At 44.3% G+C, this 22,232-nt stretch overlaps 1 protein-coding gene across 1 annotated transcript in view; it reads right to left on the bottom strand.

Annotated features, from left to right (window-relative positions):
* Nucleotides 1-8,143: 8,143 nt before the first annotated feature.
* SLC4A8 (solute carrier family 4 member 8) overlaps nucleotides 8,144-22,232 on the bottom strand; it is a 76,315-nt gene continuing 62,226 nt past the window's right edge. The window contains exons 19-25 of the mRNA XM_040234169.1: nucleotides 21,086-21,337; nucleotides 18,313-18,381; nucleotides 16,900-17,073; nucleotides 14,481-14,618; nucleotides 12,928-13,019; nucleotides 10,968-11,063; nucleotides 8,144-9,840 (exon numbers count right to left, since the gene is read on the bottom strand). Of these exons, the coding sequence (XP_040090103.1) occupies nucleotides 9,828-9,840; nucleotides 10,968-11,063; nucleotides 12,928-13,019; nucleotides 14,481-14,618; nucleotides 16,900-17,073; nucleotides 18,313-18,381; nucleotides 21,086-21,337 (834 nt within the window). The 3' untranslated portion in view covers nucleotides 8,144-9,827. The remainder of the gene's footprint in view (nucleotides 9,841-10,967; nucleotides 11,064-12,927; nucleotides 13,020-14,480; nucleotides 14,619-16,899; nucleotides 17,074-18,312; nucleotides 18,382-21,085; nucleotides 21,338-22,232) is intronic.

Raw genomic sequence — 22,232 nt, 5'->3', positions numbered from 1 at the left:
ACCCCACAACCCCAAATGGAAGCTGAGCTGGAGAGCATGGCCAAGGCCCAGAAGCCCAGCAAGGGGCTGATTCAGTACCTATGAACCACATAGACAAAGGTTACAATGACCATGACCCCTCCCCTTGACCCTAGGGGGTCCACTCTACCACACAGCTGCAAGGCCGAGGACCAGGAGGGCAGGAGAGGGGCAGGCCTGCTCCTGGAGGAGGCACCAAGGGAAGGCAGAGAGAGGTCGGCCTTATCCGCTTACTTAGTCTCTCCCATACACCTATAAAGAAGGTGGTATTATCACTCCCATTTTGCAGGGAAGAAACTGAGGCACGGATGAAGCGAGCTGCTCCAGGTCACACAGGTATGAGGCAGAGCTGGAACCTGAAGCCTGGCGGGTTTGTTCCTGGTTTCCTTCTCATTTACTTGCCGGTTGCTGACAACCTCAATCACACCCACTTAGTCTCCTGACAGGGAAGCTTGGTGATTCCTTCCAATTGTGAGCACTGACATCAACCAGACAGGTGAGATCATGGGGGGTGTGCTCTGCTAGGGACCTTTGGGGCAATGGTTGAAGGAGAGAGCAATGTAATTCTTGCACATTTTTCTTACAAGCTTGTACCTGTGAGTCCCAGCAATTAAACACAGTCAGTCAGTCAGTTCAGTCACTCAGTCATGTCCGACTCTTTGTGAGACCGTGAACTGCAGCACACCAGGCCTCCCTGTCCATCACGAACTCCCGGAGTCCACCCAAACCCATGTCCATCGAGTCAATGATGCCATCCAACCATCTCATCCTCTGTCGTCCCCTACTCCTCCTGTCCTCAATCTTTCCCAGCATCAGGGTCTTTTCAAAGGAGTCAGCTCTTCGCATCAGGTGGCCAAAGTATTGGAGTTTCACCTTCAACATCAGTCCTTCTAATGAACACCCAGGACAGATCTCCCTTAGGATGGACTGGTTGGATCTCCTTACAGTCCAAGGGACTCTCAAGAGTCTTCTCCAACACCACAGTTCAAAAGCATCAATTCTTTGGTGCTCAGCTTTCTTTACAGTCCAACTCTCATATCCATACATGACTACTGGAAAAATCATAGCCTTGACTAGACAGACCTTTGTTGGCAAAGTAATGCCTCTGCTCTTTAATATGCTGTCTAGGTTGGTCATAACTTTCCTTCCAAGGAGCAAGCGTCTTTTAATTTCATGGCTGCAATCACCATTTGCAGTGATTTTGGAGCCCCCCAAAATAAAGTCAGCCACTGTTTCCACTGTTTCCTCATCTATCTGCCATGAAGTGATGGGACCAGATGCCATGATCTGTTTTATGAATGTTGAGCTTTAAGCCAGCTTTTTCACTCTCCTCTTTCACTTTCATCAAGAGGCTCTTTAGTTCTTCTTCACTTTCTGCCATAAGGGTGGTGTCATCTGCATATCTGAGGTTATTGATATTTCTCCTGGCAATCCTGATTCCAGCCTGTGCTTCTTCTAGCCCAGTGTTTCTCATGATGTACTCTGCATATAAGTTAAATAAGCAGGGTGACAATATACAGCCTGGACATACTCCTTTTCCTATTTGGAACCAGTCTGTTGTTCCATGTCCAGTTCTAACTGTTGCTTCCTGACCTGCATACAGGTTTCTCAGGAGGCAGGTCAGGTGATCTGGTATGCCCATCTCTCTCAGAATTTTCCAAAGTTTATTGTGATCCACACAGTCAAAGTCTTTGGCATAGTCAATAAAGCAGAAATAGATGTTTTTCTGGAACTCTTACTTTTTTGATGCTCCAGCGGATGTTGGCAATTTGATCTCTGGTTCCTCTGCCTTTTCTAAATCCAGCTTGAACATCTGGAAGTTCACGGTTCATGAATTGCTGATGTCTGACTTGGAGAATTTTAAGCATTACTTTACTAGCGTATGAGATGAGTGCAATTGTGCAGTAGTTTGAGCATTCTTTGGCATTGCCTTTCTTTGGGATTGGGATGAAAATTGATCTTTTCCAGACCTTTTCCAGGCCACTGCTGAGTTTTCCATATTTGTTGGCATATTGAGTGCAGCACTTTCACAGCGTCATCTTTCAGGATTTGAAATAGCTCAGTTGGAATTCCATTACCACCACTAGCTTTGTTTGTAGTGATGCTTCCTAAGTCCCACTTGATTTCACATTCCAGGTTGTCTGGCTCTAGGCGAATGATCACACCATTGTGGTTATCTGGGTCGTGAAGATCTTTTTTGTACAGTTCTTATGTGTAGTCTTGCCACCTCTTCTTAATATCTTCTGCTTCTGTTAGGTCCCTACCATTTCTGTCCTTTATTGAGCCCATCTTTGCATGAAATGTTCCCTTGGTATCTCTAATTTTCTTGAAGAGATCTCTAGTCTTTCCCATTCTATTGTTTTCCTCTATTTCTTTGCATTGATCGCTGAGGAAGGCTTTCTTATCTCTCCTTGCTATTCTCTGGAACTCTACATTCAAATGGGTATATCTTTCCTTTTCCAAGCCACAGTCAGCTCCTGGTCTTGTTTTTGCTGACTGTATAGCACTTCTCCACCTTTGGCTGTAAAGAATATAATCAATCTGATTTCAGTGTCGACTATCTGGTGATGTTCGTGTGTAGAATCTTCTCACACAACCAAGAGGTAAAAGGGGTGAACTTGTGACCTGGTCTGTAACCCTTGGATCAGCCTTGGACATCACTAAGATAACTAGGCACGGCAATTGCTCTATCTCCTTCTAAGGGAAACTAACAAGTCATAGCCTCTGCTGAAGGAACATCCCTCAACTGCCGTTATCTGTTATCGCTTGACCCTCATTCTTCCCCAGTTGGCCCTGAGAGGTCCCAGACCCAAAGGCCCCTGATTCATAGGCTGGTCAGGGACCTACAACATGGCTAAGAAATAATGAGTTGGGCCCAGTTACATTCTCAACCTTGGGAATCTGACTCTAGAAATACAGAGACAGTGAAAGCTGTGAGCCATGGGGATTGAAGCTGAAAGAATCTGGAGGTGGTTAAGGCTGTGATAGGTTGGGCAGAGAGACAATGACATTGCAGAAAAGCTGTAAGGTAGGAAAACATACACAGTGGAGGGTGAGAATAAGCTGGTTGGAAGTGAAGCAGGCACAGATGAGCTGAGTCAGGCCAAGATGAAGGTGAAGCGTGAAAGCAGTTGACGTTTGATCTTCCTGCACGTATCATCTGGAGAGAATCTAACAAACATCAGTGTCTGTGCTTATTCCCAGGGAGTCTGTGTAATCAGTGTGGAGTGGGGGCCAGGCATTAGTAGATTAAAAATGTCCTCAGGTAGAGGCAGGTGGAACACCTCTAATCTGCCGGGAGGCTCCCCAGCCTCCTGAGTCTCCTGTTTTCGCAGCCCAGCTCCTGCTCTGCTGGAGGCCCTGTAGTTCAGGTTCCCCTGGGTTCTTTGGCAGATTCTTTTGGATATTCGGTCACTTACAGCTCCTGCCTTATTCCTTGCTAACAGAAGTTTATACAAGTAACAGAGCAGCAATATGGTCAAGGAAGATGGGCCCAACCCTGGAGAATGAAGACAATTTGTCCAAGCCAAACAAGATAATCCCAACCCCTTCTCCCATCTTAGAGATGAGTTTATGACTCAGTTCTGACCAATGACATGTTGGGGACAGGGGGCTTCTGGGAGAGGTTTTCTCCTGTAAAAGAGAAAGAGAGAGAAGCTGGAGAAAGCCCCCTCACCCTCTGTTACTGAAGAGCTGTGCTGCCTGATGTGACGACCAGAGCTTCTGGAGCTATCCTGTGACTATGAGGGGGAAAACAAAGAGAACTGCAGAAAATCTGACCAGAGCCCTGATGCGACTGCTGCCATTAACCAACCCAGGAGCCACCTTCCTCCAGGTTTCCTGTTACTCACTCTATGTTTATTGTGTGCCAGGTACCATCTTGAGCACTTTTCACGTGTAACTTAATGGGTGAAAATTGGCTTCAGTTCCTGCACAGGAACCTTCCCATACATCCCCTGTGACCTAACCCTGGCTTGTCCTGGGTCCCACACACATTTGTCTTGGTTCTCCTTACTGGAAGAGCCACAGAGGGCTGGTTTCCAGGAGGCTTCCAGCTGATGCCCTTCTAGTCACATTCCACAAGGCTGGCTGACTGGCTCTCCCCTTACCCTTCCCTTCTACCTCCCTCACTCACCTCTTTACTCTTACTCCAATCCTTCCTTCTTCCCCTTTCCTCCATCCCTCCAATGACTGGATTTGAGAGGAAGAGAAATGGAGCCTCACACCCCCTAAAACCAAAAATATCTGGAATGACTGTAGATCTTTAAAATGTGGATTTCTAGACAGTGGCAAGTCCTTAAATATTAGTAATTGGTCTCATCAGCCTAGGTGTAGCTCCAAAGTGGGCTTTCTTTTCATGCTATCCTGTCCCCTGACCCAAAAATAAGTCTAAGTGGTCCCCAAAGAAAGGGCACTCTAGCCTCTTCCATGGCTCCAGCCAGGGATCCTCAGGATCTGCACGCAAGAAAGTGTATAGGCCCCTCTTCAGGCCCACCCCCGCATCTTCATAACTCTTCTTCCCGAGTCTGGAAGGTGGTCACCTTGGCTCAGATCCCGCGTTTCGAGCTCAAAAAACACCATAGGTATTAACAGTTACACAGACTTTATTTTTCACCCATTGAGCATACGAAGGTCTGGGCAGGCAGAGGTGTCACCATCACCCCCTTGGTTCACAGATACAGACCGTGAGACTAGGCGGTGAGGGACAGGGGTCCTGTTGCTACCGCAGATCGCTAGGGGATTATCACAATGACACATGTTCTTGGTTCTATTTACACCATGGAGTGTGGAGAGGGTACATTTCTTACACTAAAAATATATACTTTGGAATCTCTAAAACAAAAATATCTCTATCTCTACAGGAGACCTACTAGAAAGAAGAACATAGAAAACGAGGGAAATGTACCAGCACCTCAAGCCGTCCCCTTCCGTGGGAAGGTCGCTGTGCTCTCCACCTGACACCATGTGCTTGGGAGGGCAGCTGTATCTAACCAGTCGGACAGACAGACACAGATAAACAAGAGGGAGGCTTATCATCTTGGAGAAGTGAATATGGAGGAGAGGTATGGGGAGAAGGATTTTGGCCTCTTTTGCAAAAGGAGTAATTGCACATCCAGTTTATTGCACGTGTGGAAAACCTGCAAGTTGAAATCGACTGCAAACCTGCTAAAAGAACCCGAGCTCTGCTGTTCCTGCTGGGCTTGGGAAAGGGCCGTGGGTGGGCTCTCTCTCCCGCTCAGAAATATTAGTGCCATCAGCTAGAAGAAAAATTCTATATTCTCCAATGCTGTAAGTGAGTTAGGTTTCAGAAAATGCTATTCCTTTTCTTTTCAGAAGGATAGAAACCATTCCATTCCCTTTGAGCACAGAATCTCCTAAAAGAATTATGCCTGTAGTTGAATTGCTCCACTTTCTGATGTTTCCTATTGAAAAGATTCATGTGACACTCCTTTCCTCTTTTGATAGAGTTACTTCACACCTCTTTGGTTGTGAAAGTCAGCCTCCTTCCAATAAAGAAACTAAAGAAATGTGAATTGAGTCAACTACCCCATTCTCTATAATTAATATAAGACCCCAGGGGCACCAAGAATGATAAAGAGTAGGTTTGGTAGAAAAATCCCTTCTATTTGGTTTTGGAATGTCTTTCTCTATTTACACTGAAATATGGATGAGCCTGAGGGCTTGAGAATTCATAGTCCCTCATCCTAAATAAGGCAAATAACCATCAAGTTCCTTTTTGGAGCAGCCCCAGAACTATCCAACCTCCCCCCATTTCTTCCCAGCCCCCACTGGCAGGGGCTGTTGGGACCTGTGACCAAAAACTCCTTCCCTCCAAGAAGAACTTGAAAGACTGAGGAAAAGGCAGAAAGGAGAGAAAGAGAGCTTGAAAAAGCTAGGTCGGCAAAAAGGGGCAGAACTGAGATGATGTCTCACTTGGCCAGTTAGGACCGGCAGGAACAATTTCTACCTTAGGAGGTCTGGCAGCTACGACCAAAAGACAGTCAAGAAGGCTGAGAATATCTGATGCATGTCGACTGTCCTGCCAGGATGTGGCTTGGGAACCTGAGAAGTCTAAGGAAGTAACAAACTAGCAAAGAGTGCTTAAAAGTCCTCAGAGGAGGTGCTAACTCTCCTGAAAAGGCAGACATTTAGAGAAGCGAACAAAGTAGCAGAAAGAACATACTGGAGAATATGTCTAATGATAGAATGAAAGCCATGGGCTCTTGGCTCAAGCCTTCTCCTATGCATCAGGAAAACCTGGACGTTGAAATCATCAGAGAAGTTGCAGGGAGAATTACTGATTCCTTAATTAGAAGGAAAGTCTAGAATACAGAATAGGTAGAAAATAAAGTCAAACAGGGAACTGTCCTTTTTGGATGACCAAAAACCAGATTCCCCAAAGCAGAGACCTCTTAAAGGTCACAGATGTCAACCTAAGATGTTAACCAAACCTAAGACTTAGCTTACCAGATTTTGATCAAATATCTATTACTAATTTAAAAGCCAGTCCTATCCCAGACAAATAGAAAGAGCAACTATTTATAACTTGTTTTGGAAATGAATGGTTCTCTAGCTCTCTACCCCAAAGGCAAATTTAATATATGAACAAGGAGAGGGGACAGGAGCTGAGTGCAGTAAAGACCAGCTCTCCTGATAGTCCCATCATCAGAAGTTTGAAATCATAAACAGCTACAAAGAATTAGCCTGCATTTTATGTAAGAAACATTTTGGGCAATTTCACATTTCTGCTGACCTTCACCTTCTCCCTAGACCAACTCTTCCTTAAGTCATAAATCAGGAAGTAACCCACCCACTTAGTGATGCCACTAGATGCCACTTTTTCTGCTTAGAACGAAGATTCCACTCATCATCACTTTCTTAATCCCTGGCCTCCATCCCTTCCTACTCTACAATACCAGCCTATCAGGACACTGACTGTCAACACTCAAACTACTCCTGAAACTTCCCCTCATCGGAGAAGAAGTGGATTATTTCTCTGGCCCAAGCAAGCCTGGGCATGGGAATTACCTAACTACCCGCCTTGCTTTCTACCCCTAAATCAGTTTCTCCTTAATATTGAGCTTAAACACCTTTTTCTAAGACTAAGCTACCTGCATTTGCCCTCAGGCAATTCTATCAGGCTAGAGAGGGAAGTCCTAGATGGGGGAAGGACCATATTCTCTTGATGTCCCCACAATTTAGATGCATGAGGCTGTTCAGTAGCAGCAACGAAATCTCCTGGCTATACTCTTATTTGTCGGTAAGCACACATGCACACACACACACACACACACACATATACACACGAGGCCTGTTTCACTATCACTCTCAGTTTCCTGTTCTAAACACTGTCCCAACTTGACTCTGCCACCCATAGTCACCAGCCACAGACCTCAGCTGGGAAGCAGCCAGGACTGGGGTTGAGTGCTGGGTGGGATTTGGGAAAGATGAGAGAGGAAGAGTATGGAGTGGTTCCTGCCACTGAGATGCAGCACAAATGGAGCTAGCTGCTGTTTGAGGAAAATTTAATCGCCCAAAAGGACTGGCACAGCCTCCCAAAGTAGGCTGTGCCAGGAACCTGGGAGGGTAACAAAGACAGGAAGCCCACAGGACAGGGCATCGTGAGACATCAGTGTGTGCAGAAACAGATGTTCGGAGCGACACTGTCACCCAGCTCTGCTGCACGGTGGAGACTTCCCTGCTAAATTCCCTGTAGCCACGCTGAGGCCAAGGGAACAGGATGCAGTCACCACCTTCTCTATACAGAGGTGGCAGGAAAAGATGGGAGGGGCAAGATGGGGGAAGAGGAGGGATGTCCTCAGGGAACAGAGAAGAAAGGAGGCAAGTTCAAGGAAGCAGCCAGAGAGGGACAGGGAAAGGCAGCAAGAAAGCTTTTCCCAATGATGGGTTGCCTTATGATTTTTCTAAACCAGGTAGGTAAACAGGTACAATGATTACATTTATCCTAAAGTGATAAAATGTGAAGCTTTGGCTCTCAAAGATTTTAATGCCCATAGAGTTCAAAGAAGCATGCCTGATCCTATCTGCACCATAGGAAAGGAAGCTGAGGCTGTCCCTGAAACAGCCTTGTGAACAGAAATTAGACAAGCAGGAACAATACCCATAATTCAAAGGGATATCGCTTTAATATTTGAAAGCAGGGTGATGTTCAGCCAGCAGGCACTGGTATGGCCATACACACTGCTTGTTTATAGCAGGCATCCTTTCTGAGTGGTTGGGATCTATCCTGTACCAGTTGTCAAATATTTTGAAAATCATCTGTGTATTAAAAATAATAGTGGCTCTAAGAGATAGGGAGATAGGAAAATGCAGGATTCCTTCAATATCAAAGTCCCTAGAGTAAGACTAGAATAGCATCAACATATTTTTGGAGTCTAAGGAATGTAAACTTCAATAAGATTATGTAGCAACTCTTCACCTATGAAAGAGAGCACACTGAGGGGCCATCCCTCTGTACAAATATTCTCCAGGATGGAAACTGATCAGATCCCCTGGGTACCAACATGCTTGTTAGTCACATTCTGTGCACAAAGGAAGGGAAAGTCTATACACAATGGAGCCCAAACCCTCACTGCAACAGAGGAGAGGAGACAAAAAGTAGAAATATAGTCTTAAACTGAATACCAGAATTAATTTCACCACTTACAGTTCATTTCCCCATTGTGGCTTTTTACATCTGAAAGTCAAAACATGTGTCAACAAAAAAAATCCAGGATGATCAAAGTGGTTTGGTCCATTGAGTTGATGATGGTTTGCGACTAAGGCAGCTAAGGAGACATTATGTAAGCACTTGGATCTCTCCAGGAATGGAATCAAAATATGTCCTCAAGAGACAGCAGCAAGACACAGATGTTTCCTCAACATGCCCAATAAAAAACCCCTTATCTCCTTTTCTACTCACAAACAACTATGATCAAACTTTCGCCAGATATCTAGAAAGCAGACAGTATGACAAATCTTCAGGCTGGGAAGTCCTTCCTGATGTCTAAACTAATTCCTTCTGTAGCCACTAAAGCTCATTCTCTTACTCTATCAATGAAACCAAGTGAAGCTGCTCATCCTCACTCATCATTTTCCCCTGAGCCTTTTCCCATCTGAGATAAGCAAGTCCAGTGTGTGTGTCCCTCTTGGCCTTTTCATCATCCAAGGTTCTCGCTGAGTTATGCAGGCTGCTGCTAGGGAGCAAGGAAGACGCACCGGGTCAGAGGCATCTTCGGCTGTTGTGGTTGGCACTGCCAATGCTTAGGGTGCTGACCCTCCTAGGAGCAGACCTTCTGGCAGCCTCTGGGTCTGACCAGCATCCCCCAGAGGAGGCAACCAAACCAAGGCCCAGGGCTGCCCAGGAGCCTGCAGTCACTCTGCAGCCGGAGAGGCTTCCTTTTGCTCTCTGCTCTCCTCCCACTCCCCAACCCTGTCCTTGAGCAAGAGGGACCTCCCTGAGGAAAATCCTCAGTGGCAGAATGGATTTAGATGGCTCAGCATGCCAGCCACCTGAAGAGGAAATGTCTGGCATGTGGAAAGCTGGGTCTTCAACGGTGGCAGTTCTGAAGAGAAAGAGAAGGAAGAAGAGAAGTACCAGCAGGAGGTGGTCTTCGGTTTCCATGCTCACGCCCGGCGATGCCCTCTGACGCACACCACCAATAACTGAATCTCGCATGGCTTGGCCAGGACCAAGGACAGGGCCAGGCTGGGGCTCGCTTCATCTCTGAGACCCCCGCCATCTTCTCTGTAACCAGAGCTTCCCTGTGGCACCTCACGGCCCACAGCCTCCAGCCCAGCAAAGACATTTAGTTGAAGAGACTGAACAAAAGTGTTACAATTAGACAAAAAGGGAACACATGATTCATTCCTGCTTTTAACACAATACTTTGAAGATGTCACCACAATTTGGATCTGGCTATATTTTAAGTTCATTTACAAGTAGACTAGTTCTCAACTAAAAATAATCATGTGCGTTATACTTTCGACAGCTGCCTGGATTTTCCTCTGAAGGAAACAAGATTCTATATTTCACTCACATTCAGCACAGATTTATTTTAACCCATTCGATGAAGAAATAACCCACCACTACCACCCACTAGTGGCTGTGACTTTCCAGAGCAGCCTTATGAATGAGACAGTTATTTACCCCCATTTCATGGCTGAATAAACCAACTGCCAGAAACAGTGGTCTGCCAGGTTACACATGACATTAATAGCTAGGCCAAGTCTCCTAACCTAGCCTACTGATTTTTTTTTTTTTAAGCTAGAAAAATTGCCTTTAGTAAGACCTAAGATTTCACCTTCAATTATCTGATGACTTAGTGTTTGGACCAAATTATTTACGTAATTTGAGTACACAGCCTACCTCAATGTAGGCAAAAATGTCTCAAGTCTTTCCCTTTTCTTCATGAACCAGATTAAGATTGATCTTTGCTACTGACAAAATATTCAGAATTTGGTTTTCAAAATAAGAAAACAGTTACAATTTAATATTTCAAAATCTTTATGAGACAATAATTCTCATTATGGAACAAGTTAAATAGGTTAGTTTGTATCAATATTATCAACACTATCCAATATTGTAAGGATTTTCCAGTTTGTATGGCTGCAATCACCAGAGAGATGCTCTACCGATTTTGAAATGGGAAATAGAAAGAGGATAAAGGGAATGAAACAATAAAGCAAATTTACATCCCAAAATAAGTCTATCCCAACTTTGTGCTTGTGTAAATGGGCAGCTCAAAACAATATATCTGCTCAAGTAGCTGGAAAACATTTTTGCTTCTCTTAGGCTTATAACAATTCTGTGAGGTTAGCGGCAGTCCTAGATGTGCTATTTAACAGATAAATTCAATTTTACACCTAAAATACAGTTTACTTTCCACACAATTTCTATTTTTAAAAGCCAGAAATAAATAAAAATCAGCAATTATAGTTCTCTTTACCTCTTTTCCTTTGTGTTTCCGGAATTTATACTGAGAGCTTTCCAGACCGTGGTTTTAGGCATTTCATCAGATATATTAATCTCAGAGGGGTCACATCTGAAATCAATGCTTAGGACAGTCAGTGTCAGACATACAAATCAGACATATACCTCAGTCTGTGATGCCCGCCACCCACCGGAAGGGAAAAGATGAAGTCTGAGGGGGCTCGCCTCATAGCTCTCACAGCACAAGGAACCAGATGGTGGGAATTCGAAAGGCAAGGTTGCCCGTGAGTCAGAGCTGAGGGCTGGGCTGGGGTGCTGGCCAGTGGCCAGCCCTGCCTGCACAGTTCTGCTCGCCTCTGACAGGCCCCTCTGGCAATGCTGGTGGCAGCATCAGGGGCTACAACTGACAGCGCTCGCTGCGTGCCAGGCATGGGGCTAAGCACTCTTTGTTCCTTTTCGCATTTACATGGCCAGATCTTTTCCATTTGTAGTTTACACAGGTCTGTTACAATGTGGTTATCTTAACGATTATAGCATCAGAGATGGTTAACATCCTCACTCTGAATGTTCAGAAACCAAAGCTTGTAGGGTTAAGAGACCGTCCAAGGTGAAATGTGCATAAGTGGAAACCCAAGACCTTGAATCCTGTCCTTGGTCTCCTAGAAACCCCCATCCCCCCAATACTCTGAAGTTTTCCTCATGCCAGACTGTTTCCTTCTAAAAGGCCAAGAGAGGAGGCAACACCTGCTAGGAAAGGAACATGGCTCCCACTTTACCACAGAGAATGCCAAGTCTCTGGCTCCTTGAATGGCAGCTTACAGAAAGTTTATTAAGGACCAAAGATTCCATTTCTTTGTGGTCAGTGTTTTTTTTAAGTTAAATACTCATAGTAACAGAGTAGAATGGTGGTTACCAGAGGCTGAGGGGTGGGGGACAAGGGGAGATATTGATCAAAGGGTACAAACTTCCCATTAAAAGATGAGTACATTCTGAAGACTTAATATAGAGGATGGTGACTATAGTTAGTAATAAGAATGTATTGTATACTTGAAATTTGCTAAGAAAGTAGATCTCAGATGTTCTCTCCACCCACAAAAAAGAAATGGTACATATAGGAAGTGATGAATATACTGTCAATTTGATTACAGTAATTTTTTACTATATATATTTACATATTACATATAATGTTGCATACCTTAAATATATATTATTTTCAGTTGTCATAAATAAATGAATAAAAGGCCAAAGAAAAGCTTTTCCTCTTTTCTCCCTCAGTATAAACCACAATCAATTCAATAAGTCTGCAGTAAATTATCCAGCATCTAGATGGCCCAGATCCCCTCTCTCTCCCTTTTCTGTTCCCTCTCCACCTCTGGGCTTCTTTCAGCTGTGTATTCCTCTCTCAAAGTGGAAACAAAATGCCAGGAATTAAAGCACAAATGGACCAATTTAGCATCCTGTGATTTGTGGTGAGCAGGCCACAAATAGGTTGAACAGACCAAAAGGCTAAGATCACTGGCAGAAGTAAGGAATTGGAGGAATCCCAGTTCAGTCTCCCCTTGGCTTCTAGGACTGCAGCTGCCATGAGCCAAGCTGGAAGGGGATGTCCCTGCCCATCCCCCCAAGACTTGCCTAAGCATGGGAACTTCACGCCCACTAGGATGACAAGCATAGCCTGTACCCTATTCACCTTTGGAAGGTGGCAGAGATAGGCAGAAAGAGTACTGGTTTGAGGAGAGCATGAACTCTGGAAGCAGGGTCCTCTGATGACTCCCATAACTGGCACAGTGCCTGGCGCATGGCAGGCCCTCAGGAAACCATGAAAGGAAGTGTGTTTTCATAGGTTGCAACGGAGAGGTTGAATGTTTAGCTTTTTATACCAGCAGCTGCATTCATGCCCCAACCCCCACCACAAAGCCAGAATGTTTACAGAACCACCAAAAGAAGTCAACTCCTCCATGTTTTGGGAGCTTTACCTGAAACTGTTGTTCTTTCCAGGACTACTTAGTAACTTCCTGCTCTCTAAGGGGAACTTGTCTCCGCCAATTTCTAACATTTTCTCAGCTTCCTGCAAGAAAAAGGAGACATTATTTTATCTTGGATCAAGTGAAACCAGTAGTCTACACCAGCCCATTTTTCAATCCCTATAATTTCTACCTAATTTTCTCTCACATTTATTATAAGAGACAGTAGCTATGTTCTTTCATAGTTTTGACTCACCATAAAATGAGTGACAATCCAATATCTGTACCTATTGAACAGTACTTAAAAAAAAAAGAACCTGAATATGAGTAAACCTTTAGATACAACTACCGATTTACTGCAAAGAGGAGCCCGACAGGCTACAGTCGATGGCACTGCAAATGATTTAGCGACTGAAAAACAATATTGTTAACTATAGTCACAAGGCTGGATACTATAACCCCATAACTTACTCATCTCATTGACCTATCACAGCCCTACCCCTTAGCGTTCTGAAGACTGGAGACTTTTATCTCAGATCACTCCTAACTTCCACACTAGCAAGCCCTATAGAAACTTTGGTGATGTGGAGGACATTGCTCACTCTAGTCTTCCTTTCCTCTGCAACCAATGTGAAATTCCCCACAATAACATACCCTATGTGTTAGTTAGTCTGTGGACTTTTGGACTATCCTACTTTAGGCTTGTTGTTGTTGTTTTGTCACTAAGTTGTGTCTGATTCTTTTGTGACCCCATAGCCTGTAGCCCACCAGGCTCCTCTGTCCATGGGATTTCCCATGCAAGAATATTGGAGTGGGTTACCACTTCCTTCTCCAGAGGATCTTCCTGACCCAGGGATTGAATTTTTGGCTTATCCTTATATAGGATCATTGCACTGTATACCTTAAACTTACAACATATTATGTGTCAATTATATCTCGAAAAAATAACACAAGATTTTCAAAATTCAAGATTTTAGGGAAAAATTCCTCTAAAATGAATTTCAAAGTGCCTATTTCAGGCACTAACTGGATGTGGAAAGTCTTTCAGGCTCATCCTTGGACTGGTATCTTCATTTTGCTGCACATCCATTCTCTGCACATATTATAAGCCACTGACAGAAGGTCCATTGTGTGGATGGCAGAGGCCAAGTGCTCAGGAAAGTGAGAAAGGACAGAAAGTCCTATATAAGTTATCTCTATGAACCACAACACATCTGCAATTAAGTATGTAACAAACACTCTCAGAAAATAATAGATTTTGAATAATTATCAAATTAGACCTTTGGGAAAACACAAACTATTCAATCTGATAATAAAAGCAGATTCACATTCATATTCTAAGTGTAAACCTGGTAAGTAGGCTATAGACAAACAGAGGAAAAAACAACTGGTTATTAAATTTGAAGAGGAAGGACAGACGTCAGCTGAGAATATCTTCAGAGTAATCTTCCCCGATCCTAAATATAACCCTTGGGATTCCAGACATGCTGACTTTTCATGTGGCCCTCCTATGTTCTGTAATTTGAGGCTGCCCCAAAGTGTGCAGTTGGTGCAAGAACTATGACCTCTTCCTCCTTGGCCTTCTTCTTGGCATCATCCAACTTCTTCTTTTTGCTCTCAGGCATAAGATCATCCAACCAGCTCAGCTCCCGCTTAGAGAAACAGAGATCCATGACTTTCCGGACAAAGACCAAGGCCAAAACCTGAAGAAATATTAAGAAAATGAATTAAAGGGGCGTGTTCTCTTCTGAAGTAAAAAACCAAGTCTTATATTCACAGCAGACTAAGACATGTCAGGCAGAATCAAACTCAACAATCATCATAGTTGCCTTTTATTGAGGCTCTCTATACCAGATACTACGTGTTTTATGCACAATATTTTATTTAACTATCATCATAACGACTCTACAACTTATTAATTCCCTACTTGAACTAATTTAATTTCTTCACTGAAAAGAGAAACCCTCATCATCAGATTGCCCTAAGAGCTGTCTTCTCCTGGCTCGAGGCCAGTAGGAAGGGCTAGAGGGCAGGACAGGGGTGGCAAGCCTCTCTAGGAGATGGTTTTGGTGGGGCCAGTTATACCCAACCTGAGCATGGGCCACCACAGGGTCAGGGCACCCTGAAGGGCCATGTGGATTTCCTCTGGCCCTCTGCCTGTACATTTACTCGCAAAGCCTTGCTTTATGTCCGCTGCATGGATCTCGAGTGGTTTCTGCCTCTGGCCTCTGACGAGGTTTGACACTCATTTTATAAATGAGGAAACTGAGGCCCAGGGAGAGAAGGTAACTTGCCTAAAATATGACAGCTAATCAACTCAATAGAAATGACCAGAGTTCTCAAATACTTCTCTACTTTCTCCCCATAAGGGCCATTTCAGCCAAAGGAGAACCAATAACAACCCGGAATGCCCTGTGTGGACTGACTGCTATTCACCAGCTAAATCCAGTGACTGGATCAGAAATGGGGCAAATCTGGCTAACTGCATTCATTTCCCCTTAATTTCAACAACTGTTTTCACAATAAATCCAAAATTGAAAGTATCCCTTCCAGGATTTGCTGGGAATTTGCTATTTCTTTAACCAAATACTCAAGCCCTGAACATAGCACCCCAATGCAGAACCCTACATGTACTCTGACAAAACTGAGAATCCCATCAGGAAGATATATATCTAGGAGATTAGGGGGAAAGAACCCCGAAGTTTCCTCATCCTTGAATATTCTCTCAGTAAGACAGACTTCAAAAGTATGTAAATGAATACTCGATATTACCCTCATTGCCTTTTCCCTCCAGAGGCCCATCCTTTGGATAACTTTCAAACAGCCCACTGAATGGTTAGCATTCTCATGACATAGAGTAAGCCAGAGGGAGGGAGGCATCAAGAGGACAGGATGAAGCAGTGAGGTGGTCGGGTGGCATGTACTTCATCATCACCCTGGTTTTAGGAAACAGACTGTCACCTGTTGCACCACACAGTTCAGCTTTCCTGGTCTCCTTTCCAAAGCCTTTGCTTCAGTTTGAAAGGAGGCAGAGGTGTCTCAGTCACTTATCAGTCCTAGACACCTCTTCCTCTCTCCCAGTGACTTGAAACAGTGCATTTTCACCATTATAGACGCTTCTGATGGCAATGAATTCTAAACTGGAACCATACTGCTTTCAGATAATACGCAAATTATCACAAACATGAAGAGTCCTCTCTCCATATCAGATTCATAAAAGACAGAGAAATATTAATAAATAGAAATACAAAGAGGCAGAAAGGCAGATGGATAGTCTTGAAGGAAAACATGGCAAACTACTACACACATGCATCCATACCCCAAGGTCCCCCACATAATGCTTGGTCTGTGAAGACCAGCCAAAAAAGCAGGAACTCACCATCAATAAAGGACTAATATCCAGAATACAGAAAGCACTCCTGAAACTCAACAACAGAAAAACCAACCACCTTATCTCAAAATGGGCAGAGGACTTGAACAGACACTTCTCCAAAGAAGATATACCAATGGCCAATAAACACGTGAAAAGATGTTCAACATAATGTATCACTGCGGACATGAAAACCAAATCAAAACCACAACGAGATACTAACTCACACCCATTAGGCTGGATGTTCTCCAAAAAACCCACCCTGACACCACGTGGACCAACCTTGAAGACATGCTAAGTGAAGCAAGCCAGTCACAAAAGGACAAATACTGTGATTCCACTCACATGAGGTCCTGAGAGGAGTCAAGTTCATAGAGACAGAAATTAGAATAGTGGTTGCCAGGGACTGAGGGGAGTTATTGGTTCACAGGTACAGTTTCAAGTTTTGCAAGATGAAGAAGGTTCTGGAGAAAGATGGTGGTGCTGGCTGCACAAGGTGAATGTACTTAATGCCACTGAATTGTACAGTTACCGTAGTGAAGATGCTAAGTCTTACATTACGTCCATTGTATCGCTATTTTCAAAAATAAAGAACAATACCTTTTAACACTCACCATCATGGGAAAGACAATGGCAGCTGGCGATGCCTTGACGGCCCAGAGCAGCACGAGGCAGGTCAGCTGGATGAGGGTGAACAGGTGCACCTTGCGCAGCGGCACGTGCCGGAGGTAGATGAAGTCCGGCTGGTGCTTCGCGGGCATCCCAAAGAGCTTCAGGCGGTCAAAGAACTGAAAAGGGGGGTCGGCACTTATCTTCCGGTGGTTTTCCTGGGGCTTGTTCGGCCCATTCATGTCTGGTACACCAGAGGCTCTGAAAGGTAGCTAACACCATTTCTACCTGACAGAAGTAGAAACTGAGTCTCAAAGAGAACAGGTCATTTGGTCAAGGTTGGTAAGGGACAGCATCACATTTAAACCTCTCTCTTCTCATTTTCAGTGCAACTTTCTTCCATCCAGACTGTAGCTCCTGAGAGAGCTCTTTCTTGGGGAGTACTGAAAACAAAATAGGCCAATGGCATTCTTCTGCTTAAAAGCCCAAATCTATTTGCTCTTGGAGGAGTTTGGAGCTTTTCACAAATTATTTAAAGTAAAAAGATCAAATGAAACCTCACAACATTCTGGATATAGAAAATATCCTTATATTATAAAAAGGAAAACAGAGACTCTGAGAGATTAAATAACCTGCCCAAAGAACTCAGTGTATAAAAGTGATTACTGGACATTCCAAAAAGACAAAGAGAAACCAGCCACCAATAGAAGAAGCAGCTAAGTTATCATTTTATCTATGATAAAATGAGCTAACACAAGTTAGCTCCTGATTTTCTCAATTCAAAGGACTCAGAGGAATAAGTTGATAGATGGGGAAAGACAATGTGTGACAAGAAGTAATACCTGCTTACCTGGGGCAGTTCCCTGGACTTCCCAATCTCTTCACCAAGGTACCCCCAGTTACACCTCCCCCCACACACATTTTAGCCTGGCACCAAAACTAGTGGCATCCATGGCAACTCACTCCAGTATTCTTGTCTGGAAAATCCCATGGACAGAGGAGCCTGGAGGGCTCTGGTCCACAGGGTCGCAAAGAGTAGGACACGACTGAAGCAACTTGACACGCACATATGCATGTGTAGAAGCCCGTTTGGCTTCTGACCAACCTTCCAAACCTAAGTTTACTAGCATCTGACAAAATACCTAGTGTTTAACACGTGTCTGATAACTGCTGAATAAAACTGACGAAGGACTGGAACCATGGCGCTGAGTCAGGCCACCATGGAAGTCTCTGTGCCCTCATGCCAACACGACTGTATTTTGTCCAGTGTCCAAGGGAATGTCTAAAAGAGCTTAAGCAGCAAGACTAGGAAATAGTTCCTCAAGAACTGGCTTGTGGTTCCCTAGGGAAGCTGCTCTCCCTGGTCAGGAAGGTGAGCTCACAGAGGGAAGACGCTGCCTGGCTGAACCCCATAGTACCTGAATTCCTTGCAGGGAAGACACTCCCATGTAGAGGAACACTCCATACAGGACCGGCATCGGGATAAACTGAAGATGAAAGGGCAGAGACCAGAAATTCAATGTGGTATCGTAGCACACTCAAGATTATATAAACTGCCAAACCTCCAAGAAGGGAAGTAAACTCACAAAATCACTGCAGAAATGCTGCATTCGTTTCTGCTGTTTTTACATGATTAAGAAGCAGAAGCGAAAACAGAAGCTGACAATGATACAAATCATTTTGTTCTGAAATGAAATGATTACATGTAAGTGTAATCTGGTCTTGGTTAAACCATAGGCCTCACATCTTCTCCCCATCTGGTTCTTCCTCCTCCAGGGGAAATGGGCAGGCATGCACACACACACACACACACTCACCCATCTCTTTTACAGAACTGAAATCTTTTAAATCTTTTGTAATCACATAATCATCTCCTCAGGGATTTGGTGTATTTTAATATAGGCTAAAAGCATTTGCTTATTATTAATCAGAGACTTGAGGGCAGGGGTAGGGAGGTATCTTGTCAGATAAAGAATAATTTAGGGAGAAATGGCAACATGATTCTATTACACTTGAATACACACGCACACTTCCCACATTATACCAATCTAGGTAATTTTCAGAGCAGCTTTGTGAGCTAATGAGGCCCATGGAATTAAGGCAAGGAAAATGTCACTGCAAAGACTACTTTTTAACAACTTGCTTTTATGCTGGGGCTAAAGAACATTTCTAAACATAATTCTTCTTTGAACTAGAAAATCCCCATTGGATTTTACATTGTTCTGTCTCTAGAGTGAGTAGACATCTCAGTTTGGTGCTAACCTTGTTAGAAGAACTACTGAGTGATTTCCTAAGAGAATCCTCCTGAGACTGTTCTAGGAGCACCAGGCAATGCCCACCACAATGACTCATGGTTACATTCCAAAGAGCAGACACCTTTGGGCTCCTCCAGATGGCACCCAGATCAGAGGTGGGGGCGTGCCAGGGACAGAGAGTAGAAGGGGGAAGGGGCATGAGGAGAGGTGGCAAGATCAAGCGGAAGGTAAGGGGGCAGGAGGAGGGTTCAAAATCCTGTCCCACCTCTGCCAATTTGCACCCTTAAGCAGCATCTGCATTGCAGGCTGAAGTGGTTGACGAGTCACTAAAAAGTGGGAGGAGGAGGCAAGGGAGATAAATAAGTGCTCCACAATGGCTGGGGCTTGAACTTTCTTTTTTATCTTGTTTTTCCCACAGGTAGGCCTTTCACCCACAAAAAATTTTTTCCTCATGTTCAAAGTAGCTTCTATCTTTCCAAAAGTCCTATTTTCACCCCTTGTCTCATACCAGCCACTGCCCATTTCGCTCTTCTACTTCAATAGAAAAAACTTCTTGACAGAGCTGTCTGCCCACACTCTCTTTTCTTCCTCACCACCTATACACGCTTCAGGTCCCCATCACTAAGCTTCTACTGTATTGTTCCAGTGAATCTGCTCTTGGCAAGTCTCATGAGGCCTCCATGTTACTAAACCCAATGATCTTGGTTTGGTCTTCATTTTTCCAGACAGATTCCAACCAATCATTGCCCTCGCTTGAATTCCCTGACATCATACGCTCCCGGCTCTCCCCTCCCCCTCTGGCAGCTCCTCTGAGTCTCTGTTGCTGTCTCCTCCTCTACCCACCTTCTAAATATTGGACCTCCATGGACTCTGCTCTTCTCTCCACTCCTCCTTTTTTATAGCCACCCTTCCCCCGAGTGCGCTCATCTATGCCCCTGGCTTTCACTACCACCTGTGTGCTACTGACTCCCAACATTTATATTTTTAGTCTAACCCCCACTAGCCTCTTCACTCAGATGCCTACTAGACATCTCACTCAAATCTGATCACAGCCCATCCCTTACGAAATCACTTCCTCCTTCATACAGTCTTCTCCGCCTTAGATGCCATCACTCTGCACCCAGATGGTCAAGCCAAAAACCTAGCAGTCATTTTTATGTTTCCATTCTCCCATTCCATATCCAGTCAACCAGCAAGACCTGATCTCCTCCGAGATATACAAAAGTTATGCCTTTTATGTATTCCTTACTATCAACTTCCCCATCCAACCACCATCCTCTCTCATCTGTAATAGACTCACCAGTCTCTCTACCTCTATTTTTCCTCAACCTTAAATACTTATTCTCTAGATATGAGCCAGAGAGATCTTTTTAAAAAAATACTAAATGGATAATGTCCCTCTACTGTTAAAACCCTTTGAAGGTTACCTTTAACAGTGTCAACAAGCCCTACCTGATCTGCCCTTGCCCTCTTCAATCTCATCTCGCAGTGCTTTTGCTTTAACATCCCTGAGCCACACGGCCCTGGTAGCTCCTAGAACATGTATCATTATTTCCCACTTCAGGACTTGTCTAGACTGCTTTTCTCCCTTCCCCCCATGTCCTCTCCCACCACTCATGGCAGGGCTGGCTCCATCTCATCTTAAACACCATTTCCTTAGAGAGGCCTTCTCTGACCACACTAACAAAACACATCCCTTTAATTCTCTATAGAACCATACAACACTGTATATTTCCTTTGATCACATATTACATTCTGTAACTACCCTGTTTATTTTCTTAACTAACTTCCTTAACTACATCTTATCTGTCTTGCTCCCCTCAGAATAAACTCCTCAGGGCAGGTATTTGTATGTGTATCTATTTATCGTACCACTGTACTCCCAGCACACATCAGGCACTTAATATTTACCTAGTGAGCGAATGAATGGTTGTACCTTTAATACAGCTGTCATGAAGACTGAGCAGCCCATCAACACAAAGATCATAAGGCCTGTCACTCTCTGCTCTCGGATGCCCAAGAATTTGGGCTGTTCTCCTGGGGCAGAGCACTCAGATTCCAGTTTGAGGCTATTCACGTGTGTGATGGATAGGACGGTTGCAGCCACAAACCAGGGCAGGCCCATGATGGAGCAGACACCCAGCATGATGGCCACCATCAGCAGGTCCAGGTGGTAGCCACATCCTTTCTGTGGGGAAACAGAGTCTCCATCACCATCAGTGGGCTGGCTGTAGTGGGACATAGGACAGTGAGCTAAGAGTCTCAGGCCCAAAGCAGGAAGGATAAGGAAGGGGTCCAGGGATTCCAGAAGAGTCTTGCAGCCCCTCCTGGTTTGGAGGGAACAGAGAAGAAAGAGAAACCTTAGCGTGTCCTACATATGCCAATATCCAGTTTTTATCCAAGTGTCCCCAGATCTCACCCTGAGTATCACATATTCAAAGATTCATCCTTTCTCGGCAGAGTAGCCAAAGACACATCTTGACCATTCTAGAGGGTCGACCCTACAGGAGTCGGCGATAAAAAGGTTTCTATAAACACTCCCCATTCCTCGCCAAATATGGATGTTGCCTACTCTAGGGAATGAAGGAATAGAGACAAGTCATGAAGCCTCTCACTAATCAATGTATTGGCACCAACCCTACCTCCTAGGATCCTTGGGCTCAAGGTTCAGTCTGGAAACCTCAGTAATGGACACCAATGGGAGAACAGTTGTCTCCAGGAAACAGTGGTCCAAGCCCTAACCTGAACCTCAGGAAGATAATCCTGGACCAGAGCATGTGATCATATAGGGACCACCAAGAATTCTGCCCACCAACCTCCCCCATAGGTCTGAGAGGAGAGTAATAGATTCCAAGCTTCCTTCACATTGTACAAACACGCTCTACTCTAGTTTCATCTCCAAACCAATCTCTGTCATTAATAAAGGAGTCAGAAACCCCTGGAAACTCTCTATGAGCTCCTTCCATAACTGCTTTCACCCAGGTTCTACAGTTCCTGGTCTAAATGGGCTTTCCCTAAATTTTTTTAAAGATGTAATAGGTTGCCATTATTATTATGCCATTATTCTAGGTCAGAAATTTTTC

This window comes from Oryx dammah, unplaced genomic scaffold (genome assembly GCF_014754425.2).
Source record: "Oryx dammah isolate SB20612 unplaced genomic scaffold, SCBI_Odam_1.1 HiC_scaffold_29, whole genome shotgun sequence".
Lineage (NCBI taxonomy): Eukaryota > Metazoa > Chordata > Mammalia > Artiodactyla > Bovidae > Oryx > Oryx dammah.
This window is presented reverse-complemented; position numbering and strand designations above follow the sequence as displayed.